Here is a 12,816-nt window from a genome sequence, read left to right on the forward strand (position 1 = left end):
AATGGAGAGTTACTGACTTGATGACTTTGTCATTTATTATTGGTGATGTCAGGCAAAAAGTCCATTTCTGGTAAAAAGAAAACATGCAGAAATAGTACCGTGCTGCTCTACATGTATTTGATGGGTGGGTCTGGGGCTTGTGTTGATGCTTGCTAGGAAAATTCAGAAGTGGGAAACACAATAAGGAGGTCAGCTGATAGTGTGCAGATAGAGCTCGGGCTATGGAAGACTTGGATAGCTGGGGTGTTAGGGAGGATTTCCTAAGGCTGTTGAAGAAACATATGAATAATTAAAAGGACTGATTATCTGACTCTGGATTTGCAGTTTGGAATGGAAAATTTTCCTCCTGCGAGCTACTTGTGTGCACTCTGACTAAAAATGCTGTTTTTCAGCTCTTCTGCATGGCTGAAATCTCAGCAGTGGTGCTTGTGCACTTCTTGCTTCTTCTTCATCTGCTCTGATATTTCACTGACATCGACTGCAGACACGTAACTGACTTTATTTTCCCAATATGTGTATCTTGACTTTTCTGGCTAGTTTTCCTTCTTACGGGGCCATACATTAGTTATGTTTTAATTGGACTTGTGTACTTATTATGACTATTTTCTGTTTAAGTTGCTGTCCTTTGTTATTTTCTTTTTATATTCAGTTGCACATTTATTTTACATAATGATTTGGAGATGAAAGTCCTTAACGTTTTTATGTACTATGCTTTCAGTGTTATAACCATACAAGTGTGACTACTCATGGTGACATATGACTGCTATGAATGTTGAGCCTTTGCAATGCATTTTGGAGGTCACTACTGCACATTTGATGTTTAGGAGGTTGACAGGTATGGCTGTAGGTAAGTGGTGGCTGTGGAGTTTTCTTTGGGTGAGCTCTGGGCAATGCAGTGTGCCTCCTGGACTGCAGAGGAGAGCTGTACAGTCGGTAAAATATCTGGAACAGTAATAGTGGAACAATCAGAAGGACAGTGTAAGGAAGATACCAGCGAAGTTTAATAGATGTTCTGGACTGCGAAGAAAAGTGCCTTGGTAGTGTTAACATTTGAGAGGAATTTCTCCAGGGCAGGTTGGTAGTCTTAATAAAGGACACTCTCTAGATGACTACAAACTACAAGTGTATAATCATAGAGTGTGATTACATTTGTAATAACTCCCTGATGTGTTCTGGGTGAGAGAAGGATAATGTCAACAAGCAGGAAGCTTGTATTCTCAATACAAGTATCACTCTATAGATGCTGTAGAACTTCTAAATGACATCTAGATCCCAAGTCCAAGAATTGACATCTGCACATCCCTTTTGCAGGGCTGAAATTCTCACAGACTTCAGTTATGCTTAAAGGTTGTGGGTTGTCACGGGTTACTTAGATTTACCTATGCCTGTGACAGGGGAAGCCACCCCACGCCCCCCCCCAGGGCCCGGAAAGGAGGGGGAAAAGGGGAGTGGGATAAAACAGCGACAATCTAAGGAGGAAAAACTTATTTTACTAAATATGATATCGAAATACAAGATAACACAATATAATATAATTAAGGCTAACAAAATCGAACGAAACAGAGAGAGAGAGTCTCCGAAAACCGAGAGGCCTACTGTGAACTCTAGGCGACACGGCTGGAACGCTTCCCACTCTCCGAGAAGTTCGAGAGAAGAAGGAGGGCACTCCAGCCTGGGAACGAGATTATATAGAGTCCTGGTCCCGTGACTTATTGTTACTCCTGTTGTTCTCTGGGATATGTAGTCTTCTTCTGTGGACTGCACATTCAACAGAAGTATCCATACTTGACATGATGTTATGATGTGGAATACTGATAGCAAAATTACAAAATTACAAAACCATGACATTCCACCCCTTATTCTACATTATTACATCATGGTTAATATATACATATATATACATATATATACACGTATGTAAAATTGTGATAGCTAAATAGTAGAATTGCATGTAACATAACTAAATGTACAACTATAATAACTAAAATACACTACACATGCAAACATATATATATATATATAGATACATAAAATTATTGACTGCACTCCCCCAGCATCAAATTCCCTTGTGGCACACATTGAACATCCCCATCCTTCTGCATTACCCACCAAGTGCACCCAGGTCCCTGGGCAAAGACAGTTCCACGGATAGGTTTGCCCTTTCCAGAAGCTGGAAGGACCCAAACAGCTTTTCCCAACATGTTCTTTACATGTATAACAGGGACCTTATCTCCTTCTACAGTGTGTAGGGGGCTAGATTGACTAGGACCATCACGATTGACAGATCCTCTAGTATTGACCAACCAAGTGGCTTCTGCCAGATTCTTCTCCCAGTGCTTAAATGTTCCACCACCCATTGCTTTCAACATAGTTTTCAACAACCCATTATATCGTTCAATTTTACCAGAAGCTGGTGCATGGTAGGGAATATGATAAATCCACTCAATGCCATGATCTTTGGCCCAAGTATTTATAAGAGAATTTTTGAAGTGTGTCCCATTATCAGATTCAATTCTTTCTGGGGTGCCATGTCGCCACAGGACTTTTTTCTCAAGACCTAATATGGTGTTTCGAGCAGTTGCATGGGGTACTGCGTATGTTTCAAGCCACCCAGTGGTTGCCTCTACCATAGTGAGTACATAACACTTACCACTGCGAGATCGTGGCAAGGTGATATAATCAACCTGCCACGCCTCCCCATATTTATACTTTTGCCATCGCCCTTCCTCCCAGAGAGGTTTCATCCTTCTGGCTTGTTTAATTATGGCACATGTTTCACAATCATGAATAATCTGCGCAATAGCGTCCATGGTTAAGTCCACCCCTCGGTCTCTGGCCCACTTATATGTTGCGTCTCTTCCTTGATGGCCTGAGGTCTCATGAGCCCATCGAGCTAGAAATAATTCGCCCTTATTCTGCCAATCCAAGTCGATTTGAGCCACCTCAATTCAAGCAGCTTTATCTACCTGATGGTTGTTTTGTTGTTCTTCAGTAGCCCGACTTTTGGGCACATGTGCATCCACATGACGCACCCTTACAACCATATTCTTTGTTCGGGAAGCAATGTCCTTCCATAGTTCAGCGGCCCAAACAGATTTTCCCCTCCGTTGCCAGTTATTTTGTTCCCACCGCTGTAACCACCCCCATAAGGCATTTGCCACCATCCATGAGTCAGTATAAAGATACAGCATTGGCCACCTCTCCCGTTCAGCAACATCTAAGGCCAGCTGGACAGCTTTTACCTCTGCAAACTGACTTGATTCTCCCTTACCTTCAGTGGCCTCTGCAACCTGTCGTGTGGGGCTCCACACAGCAGCTTTCCATTTGCGATGCTTCCCTACAATGCGACATGATCCGTCAGTGAATAGGGCATATTTCTTTTCATTTTCTGGTAATTCGTTGTATGGTGGGGCCTCTTTAGCACGTGATACCTCTTCTGCAGGTGATGTTCCAAACTTTTTATCTTCAGGCCAGTCCATGATTACCTCTAGGATTCCTGGACGATTGAGGTTTCCCATTCGCGCTCGCTGTGTAATCAGCGTAATCCACTTGCTCCAGGTGACATCGGTAGCATGATGGGTGGAGGGAACCTGTCCTTTGAACATCCAGTTCAGCACTGGCAGTCGAGGTGCCAAAAGGAGCTGTGTTTCAGTCCCGACTACTTCGGAAGCAGCCCGAACCCCCTCATACGCGGCTAAGATCTCCTTCTCAGTTGGAGTGTAGCACTCTTCAGACCCCTTATATGATCGACTCCAGAATCCCAGGGGTCGGCCTCGGGTCTCTCCTGAGGCTCTTTGCCACAAACTCCAAGTGGGGCCTTTCTCTCCAGCAGCAGTATAGAGGATGTTCTTTACATCCTGTCCAGTCCTTACTGGCCCCAGGGCTACAGCACGGGCTATCTCTTGTTTAATCTGTTCAAAAGCCTGCTGCTGCTCAGGGCCCCATGCAAAATCATTCTTCTTCCGCGTTACCTGATAAAGGGGGCTTACAATGAGGCTGTAGTTTGGAATGTGCATCCTCCAAAAGCCCACTGCACCCAGGAAAGATTGTGTCTCTTTCTTGCTAGTTGGTGGAGACACATGGCAGTGATTTTGTCGATCACATCTGCTGGGATGTGACGACGTCCATCCTGCCACTTTATACCTAAGAACTGAATTTCCTGGGCAGGTCCTTTTACTTTGCTTCGCTTAATAGCAAAGCCAGCTTGTAGAAGAATCCAGATTATCTGCTCTCCTTTTGTGAAAACTTCTTCTGCTGTATCGCCCCACACAACAATGTCATCAATGTACTGCAGGTGTTCAGGAGCACCACCCTGTTCCAGTACAGTTTGGACCAACCCATGGCAAATGGTTGGGCTGTGTTTCCACCCCTGGGGCAAACGGTTCCAAGTATACTGAATGCCCCTCCAGGTGAAGGCAAACTGTGGCTTGCATTCTGCGGCCAAAGGAATAGAAAAGAAGGCATTGGCAATGTCAATGGTGGCATACCATTTGGCTGCTTTTGACTCCAGCTCGTACTGGAGTTCCAACATGTCCGGCACAGCAGCGCTCAATGGGGGTGTGACCTCATTCAGGCCACGGTAGTCTACTGTCAGCCTCCATTCTCCACTGGCTTTACGCACTGGCCATATGGGACTGTTAAAAGGTGAGTGAGTTTTACTGATCACTCCCTGATTCTCCAACTGGCGAATCAAATCATGAATGGGGAGCAAGGAATCCCTGTTGGTGCGATACTGCCGTCTGTGCACTGTCTTTGTAGCAATCGGTACCTGCTGCTCTTTTACTCGTAGCAGCCCCACAACAGACGGGTCCTCTGACAGGCCAGGCAAAACAGACAGCTGCTTAATGTTGTCCATGTCTACAGCAGCTATCCCAAAGGCCCATCGATACCCCTTAGGATCCTTGAAATGCCCCCTTCTGAGGTAATCAATACCCAGTATACATGGAGCCCCTGGGCCAGTCACAATAGGATGTTTTTGCCAGTCTTTGCCAGTGAGGCTTATTTCAGCCTCCAGCACAGTCAATTCTTGAGAGCCCCCAGTCACTCCAGAAATATGGATTGATTCTGTCCCTTCATGACTGGAGGGCATTAGGGTGCACTGTGCGCCGGTATCCACCAGCGCCTTATATTCCTGTGGTTCTGATGTGCCAGGCCATCGAATCCACACAGTCCAATAAACTCTATTATCCCTTTCCCTCCCCTGACTGAGGGCAGGGCCCCTCTATTGGTTACCTGTGATGACTGGAGCAACTCCACTGGTGGTTGGTATGTCTAGTAGTTCTTTCACCCGTGCTCGTAGTGCAGACGTGGGCTGATCATGCCACTTCCTCATGTCTTCTCCACGGTCATGTAGGTAGCGCCACATGGAAACACGCGGTGCGATCGTACTGTTGTTCTTTCCTCGAGCTGGGAAGCGTGTGCGTTTAACAGCTGAGACTTTTGATGATGCAGGTGGGGAGTAGGACTGGACTAGTTTGATCAGATCCTTCATTAGACCTGATGGCCCGTACGAGGATTGACCTTCATCAGTTGTTTCTGATACTATTACGGGATCATTACAATTAGTTGATGGAAACAATTTCTTGCACATTTCATCTACTCGGTTTTCTAGCCGTGAGATGGCAGAAACTGCGGCATGCAGTTGGGGGAGCTGCTGATCGGTGGTTTGAAGCATTATAATCAGCTCAACAACTCGGGGCCATCTGTCCACGAATCCTTTAGATCCTGATACCAATGACTGTGCAATTCTCTCTGGTGCTGTACTTGTGATTTTCTGCCACATGTCAGGATCGGCCCTCACTCTCTCAGGGTCAAGTTCGCTTGGATCAGGGCTGTACAACATTTTCGCCATGGCCAATTCCCTCAGGCGCTGAATACCTTTTTGGACGGTATTCCAACTATCAAATTTAGGCTTCAAAGCATCCTTATAGGGGTACCTTTCTCTCACGGCTTCTAACAGCCGCAACCAGAGAGTGGCAGCTCCATCCGAACATCTGCTAATCCCTCTGTCGATACCTGCATCTTGGGCAATGCTTCCTAGTTGGCGAGCTTCATTACCATCTAGAGACAAGCTGTTGGCCCCGTTGTCCCAGCAGCGAAGCAACCAAGCAAGGATACCTTCATCTTGACGCCGTGTGAACTCCTTTCTTGAGCCTTGGATTTCAGTCAGCTTCAGAGGTCGACAATAGGTGATTTCCTCCTCATCATCAGTCTCTTCTTCATGCCTCTTGGTTTTTGCCTTTGCTTTTTTCGGTACTGCTCCATGCCCGGCACCTGGGTCTTCTGCAACCCCCCCCTGTGCTTCTCCTTCTTTTCGTTCTAGACGCGTGGACACCCGTTTCCATTTCTTGCCTTCCACAGGGGCAACTGATATTGCTACTGATGCCTCCTGTGACTGATCAGAATTAACTTGGGCTTGAATCTCAGATTGGAAACTCTCTCTCTCCAGAATAGTATGATACAAAGCACGGTATGCATAAGCCAAACCCCACATAAGGTTTACCTCCTTAGACCTCTGACCCAAATACTCACTTAATTTCTTAGGGTCCCTTAGGTGTTCAAAAGTGAAATCCCATGACACTGCGGGTCCCCATGCTTCTAAGACTTTTCCTAAACCTTTCCATATTCCCTGCCAGTCATCATTCTCTGGTTCTGGAGGAGACTTCCGCATAGAACGAATGCATAGGAACATATATGCATTCATTAATAGTGATAACATGGATGCAAGTATGAACCCTATCTCAGTTATTGAAAGGCGTGTGGAAATCTGAGAGTACAACCTAAATAAAAAGGGTTTTTTTAGCCTGTACAATGAATTAAACATGGTGGTGTTTGTAAAATTGCCTGTTCCATCTGGGATGCAAGTACTTGTAAGATTCGCAATTCCATCTGGGATGCAAGTGTTTGTAAGATTCACAATTCCATCTGGGATGTAGGTGCCAAAATTCTGACCATACCACATCTCGTAAAAGTACCAGGCAGGTGTCTCCATCAGTATCCACCTTATTAGGCTATATATCTGCACAATTCCACAACACCAAATTATGGTGTTAATAGTTGACCAATACTTTAAGAAGATCATAATTGCTTTCAATCCCTTAAACAGAGCAACTGGGATGAAGAGTGGATTCATAGCTGGCAGGCTCTGTAAAAGTCAGAGCTAGCTAGCTTTGCTCTAAGGGAGAAAGAAATCCCTTTGTTTTCTACACAAAAGTTAGATAGCAATGCTGAGAAAGTGCAGCAGCCCTTAATGTTGACAATTTGTCTGGTATTTCAAGGTCACGTTCTCCGTGAGCAGCTACGGAAAGATAACACTCCCAACACTCCCGTAACGAAGCTCTTTAAGAGCAAAGAGAGAGTTGTTCTAAAAGCTAAAAAGCTCTATGCCCGCATCCTCCACCAAAAATCTGTCACGGGTTACTTAGATTTACCTATGCCCGTGACAGGGGAAGCCACCCCACGCCCCCCCTCCGGGGCCTGGAAAGGAGGGGGAAAAGGGAAGTGGGATAAAACAGCGACAATCTAAGGAGGAAAAACTTATTTTACTAAATATGATATCGAAATACAAGATAACACAATATAATATAATTAAGGCTAACAAAATCGAACGAAACAGAGAGAGAGAGTCTCCGAAAACCGAGAGGCCTACTGTGAACTCTAGGCGACACGGCTGGAACGCTTCCCACTCTCCGAGAAGTTCGAGAGAAGAAGGAGGGCACTCCAGCCTGGGAACGAGATTATATAGAGTCCTGGTCCCGTGACTTATTGTTACTCCTGTTGTTCTCTGGGATATGTAGTCTTCTTCTGTGGACTGCACATTCAACAGAAGTATCCATACTTGACATGATGTTATGATGTGGAATACTGATAGCAAAATTACAAAATTACAAAACCATGACAGCTGCAGCCAGAGGTGTGTCACCCGCTGGGCCTCGTGCCCAAAGGAGCCCACAGGAAAGTGTTGTTGCAGTTTGTCATGCACTGCACTGCCATGAGACTTGACGTGCCAGACATCCTCTGACACGTGACCTCCTGCATCCAGGCAGGACATCTGAGACGTCTCCTTCAGCCTGACGTGGCTGCAGTTTCACACTGGTTTTACTAAGGAAGGAGAAGGCACGTGGATGAAACTCTTTTCCTGCTCTTCCTGGCATTAGCTCATAGTACAAGTAAAGCACTGTCAGGTCAAGCCTGGAGGAGTAATGCTTGTCACTGACATGTTCCTGTTCAGGGTGGAGCTGGAGGGTAAAATAACACAAGAAATTGTCATTGAAATTCAATATCTGTGAAATTCAGCTGGCTGCATTCACAGAACCTGGCGTTAAGATCTGTTTTCTGGTTTCTATCTTGAGCCTATTTTCCATAACCCAGTCCTCATTTATGAACTGAAGCTCTACTGAAAGCCTTTCGCTGTGTATGCTCATGCTGCAGCGCAGCGCTTGTGACCTTTAACAGCACATTCACATTCCTCTGATCACAGGATCCTTAAGGTTGATTAAGACCCTCTAGTCCGACTGCTCACCCATCACCACCATGATGCTCACCATCAGCTAGCTAAAAACTCAGCAGAGATGATAGATCAAGCACAACACTGGATTTGGGATGGCTAGAGATTCCTAAGATATTGAAGGATTGCTTGCAGGTGGTGTTGGCTCAGGTATTCACCCTGCATCCCACCTCCTGTTCTGTTTGGTTGAGAATCATGCATTCTGCAATTTCACTTTGTAATTCAAAGACCCTGGCTTTATCTGTTGACAAACTGATCTAAAACAAGCCAAGAAGACTCCGTTGGAACTGGTTGATGCAGAACAAAGGACATCCCCAAAGGACAAGTTGCACTGTTTGATAAACATTATTGGATGAGAGCTAAGCTAAGATTTAAAAAGTTCTGGGGCTGTCTCTGAGCATCAAATACAGAGGAAGCCTGCATGATTCCCTGAGAATGGATACCTCCTACTTTGGTGTAGGGTTAAGGGAACACTAGCAGTAACTCCTATCACAAAATGTCACATGGCTCAGACAAAATGCCATCAAGAGGGCTTAATTAGGAGCACCAAATGGTCACAAGATGGTCTTAGGGCAGGGAAGTAATCTATCTATGTGATATTGATTGATGCTGTTAGTTCTTAACAGCTTGACTCTAGAGGGACTGTTCTTCTTTGGTCACCTAGTTTTAAAAGAATAGATGGCTCCTGTCTATTACAATTTTTAAGGCATTATTTGTTCACTGATGCCATAAATGTGCCTGGCATAGCAATTGGCCTTGGTATATTCAGCTCGGCGTCCAGTCGGATCTTGAATATCTCCACAGAAGGAGACTCCACCACCTCCCTGGGCAGCCTGTTCCAGTGCTACGTCACCCTCACCGTAAAGAAGTTCTTCCGCATCTTCGTGCAGAACTTCCAATGCTGAAGTTTCATCCCATTACCCCTAGTCCTGTCCCTACACATTACTGAAAAGAGACCAGCCACGCCACTATGGCACCCACACCTCAGGTATTTATAAACCTGGATCAAATCCCCTCTCAGCCTTCCCTTCTCAAGGCTAAACAGACCCAGCTCGCTAAATCTCTCCTCATAGGGGAGATGCTCCAGGCCCTTCACCATCTTAGTGGCCCTCCGCTGGACTCTTTCCAAGAGATCCCTGTCTTTTTTGTACTGGGGAGCCCAGAACTGGACACAGCACTCCAGAGGAGGCCTCACCGGGGCAGAGTAGAGGAGGAGGATCACCTCCCTCGACCCGCTGGCCATGCTCTTTTTAATACACCCCAGGATGCCATTGGCCTTTTTGGCCACAAGGGCACACTGCTGGCTCATGGTCAATCTGTCGTCCACCAGGACGCCCAGGTCCCACTCAGCAGAGCTCCTGTCCAGCAGCTCTTCCCCCAGCCTGTACTGGTGCATGCAATTATTTCTCCCTAGGTGCAAGACTCTACACTTGCTTTTGTTAAACCTCATCTGGTTTCTTACTGCCCAGCTCTCCAGCCTGTCCAGGTCTCTCTGAATGGCAGCACAGCCTTCAGGCGTGTCAGCCAATCCTCCCAACTTCATGGCATCAGCAAACTTGCTGAGGGTGGTCACTATCCCCTCATCAAGGTCACTGATGAAGATGTTGAACAAGACCGGACCCAGCACAGACCCCTGAGGGACGCCGCTAGTTACAGGCCTCCAGCCAGATTCCGCACCACCAACGACAACCCTCTGCACTCGGCCAGTCAGCCAATTCTCGACCCACTTCACCGTCCACTCATCTATCCCATACTTCCTCAGCTTTGTTATAAGGATGTCAAGGGGGACAGCATCAAAAGCCTTACAGAAATCAAGGTAGACTACATCTACCGCTCTCCCCCTGTCCACCCAGCTAGTGACATCTTCATAAAAGGCCTACAGGTTGGTCGAGCACGACCTCCCCTTGGTGAACCCATGCTGAATACTCCTGATAACCTCCTTTTCTCCCAGTTGTCTGGAGATGGCATCCAGCACAAGCTGTTCCATCACCTTCCCTGGGACAGAGGTGAGGCTGACTGGCCTATAATTACCCGGGTCCTCCTTCTTGCCATTTTGAAGACAGGAGTGACACTGGCCGTCCTCCAGTCTTCAGGCACCTCCCCAGTTCTCCAAGACCTCTGACAGATTACTGAGAGCGGCTCAGCAACGACCTCCAGCAGCTCCCTCAGCACCTGTGGATGCACCCCATCAGGTCCCAAGGATTTATGGACCTTAATGTTTCCTAGGCACTCACAGACCACCTCTTCCCTGACTAAAGGGAAATCTCCCATTCCCCACACTCTCTCATTAACCTCCAGGGCCTGGGATTCCGGAGGGAGAGCCCTTTCACTAAAGACAGAAGCAAAAAAGGCGTTCACTATTTCCACCTCCTCAGCATCCCTCCTCTCCCTGGAAGCACTCAAGGCCAGGCTGGATGTGTTGTGAGCAACCTGGTCTACAGCGAGGTGTCCCTGTCTATAGCAGGTTGGAACGAGGTGATCTTAAGGGTCCCTTCCAACACAAACCATTCTAAGATTCTAGGACAGAAAAACAGGCCAGCTCTCCCACATTGTTTCAGTGTCATTTACTTATAAAACAAGCTCTGGGACAACCCGAGAAGGTATTTGTTCCACGTGCAGCATCACCTGTGATAGAAACCAAGGAAGCCTACAGCAGGCCTCAGGACTCAGCAAGCCTTTTTGGCTCAAAGCAGGGCCAGCTGGAGCAGCTTACCACGAGTGCACCCAGAAGGGCCTCCATGCAGCTGCAGGCTTGCCGCATGTCATTGCATGTCATTGTGATGCAACAGTGGGTGAGCGTGACATAAAGCTGCAGGCTGGAACTCCGGCTGGGGTGGCCTCAGTTCGCTGCTGCTGGAGCAAGAGGTGGTAGCGGAGGGTTGCAGCTCTCAGAGAGTTCCTACCAGGAGCCATGGAGTGCTGTTGCAGTGCTGGATTCCGAAATCCAGATGAATTTCTGAGCAGAGCGGGGAAGAGCGGAAAGGTGAGCGCTGCTACATCAAGAGAGGGCTGAGTGCAGTAGCCTGGGGTATGCAGGGCTGCTCTGGGGCTGTAGATGCTCTCCAGAGGCTGAGGGACACTTCTCCTCATGCTGGTGCTGGAGAAGGCTTGCAGGGAATCGCACCTCTCTGCACATCCCAGCATCGGTTACAGAAGTGGGGAGGGAGCTGCCAAAGGGAGCGGAGGTGGGCTGGAGAGGCGAATGGAGTGTCTGAGTGTCCAAGCGTGTCTTTGTCTTTCTAGCTCCGACCCAGAGGACAGGAAGTTGGAGCAGGAGGTAGCTGGCTGTTGGACCTTCCACTCGGGGTTAAAATCCCTGTGCAGCCCGGCACCAAGCTCCTTTTCGCCAGGAGAAAGCTGGGGGAAAAGGTGAGAGGAGTAAGGAAGCGTCAAAAAGGGCTCTTGTTTCCTGGGGTTGCCGCCATGCCAAGGAGGCCTTGTGTTGGGATGCCAATCCCATGTGTTGGGATGCTGGGGCCAGGCACCCATCAGGCACAGAAATGTGGAGACCGGGTCGTTCCTGGAGGAGGGTGCAACCCTCTGCTCTCCCTCTTGGAGGACTTAGGAAAACCCAGACATGACTGTTTGGGAAAGAGGCAAGAGGCCAGCCTGTGGGTGTGAGCAGCTTGGAAGTGTCTCTGTCTCTTTGCTGCTCTCTCCTTCCCCATTCACACTCTACAACACATCTCTTCCAGCTCCACCAGCCTTCTCCTCAGTTTGACCTGAGAGATCCGTACAGTCGCAATCTGTGCACAGAGTACAACAGCCTGCATGACCCGCATCTGCGGGAGTTCCACAACCGCAAAAACAACCTGCGGAACCTGAAGAAACGGGGCTTGGTCACCGAGGATGGCGACGTAAGTTTGGCTGTTGGGCTGACCAACACGGGTCTCCTCAGGAGGGCTTTCCAGTCTGCCAGGCAGGGGCCTGACACTACAGCCATCTGTCATTGTCTCTTCTGTAGGTTGTCTGCACTCTGAAGGAGTTCAACGAGTACAGGCAGTACCTGACCAGGCTGAAGCTGGAGAAAAAGCAAGCAAAGAGGCGAGAAGAGGTAGGCAAAGCCCAGTATTGGTAGGCACGTGTCAGCAGCATGGCACTGAGGGCACGGGCTTTACTTGATGGATCTGAGGGAGATGGGGAAAGCAGAAAAGGTGAGGGGCGGGCTGGTGGTCTAGGCATTGAGGCATGGAAAGGACAGCTCAGCTCAGAGCTGAGCTAGCACAGCGTGCTGGTGTGAAGGCAGCCTGGAAAGTTGCTTGCTTACAAGCAGAGCACTGTGGCAGCCGTTCTCTTCTGCCCTCATTGCA

The 12,816-nt window shown here is 47.8% G+C and overlaps 1 protein-coding gene across 1 annotated transcript; it reads left to right on the forward strand.

The window, feature by feature from the left end:
• Positions 1-11,352: 11,352 nt before the first annotated feature.
• Positions 11,353-12,486, forward strand: LOC146755644 (fibrous sheath-interacting protein 2-like). Its single transcript, XM_085525351.1, has 3 exons — positions 11,353-11,489; positions 11,750-11,875; positions 12,202-12,486. Exons 1-3 carry the CDS (start codon positions 11,418-11,420, stop codon positions 12,484-12,486), a joined length of 483 nt encoding a protein of 160 aa, XP_085381477.1. The 5' UTR covers positions 11,353-11,417.
• Positions 12,487-12,816: the final 330 nt, after the last annotated feature.

Source organism: Coturnix japonica, chromosome 31 (genome assembly GCF_054131305.1).
Source record: "Coturnix japonica strain WE chromosome 31, WE-NBRP24, whole genome shotgun sequence".
Taxonomy (NCBI): domain Eukaryota; kingdom Metazoa; phylum Chordata; class Aves; order Galliformes; family Phasianidae; genus Coturnix; species Coturnix japonica.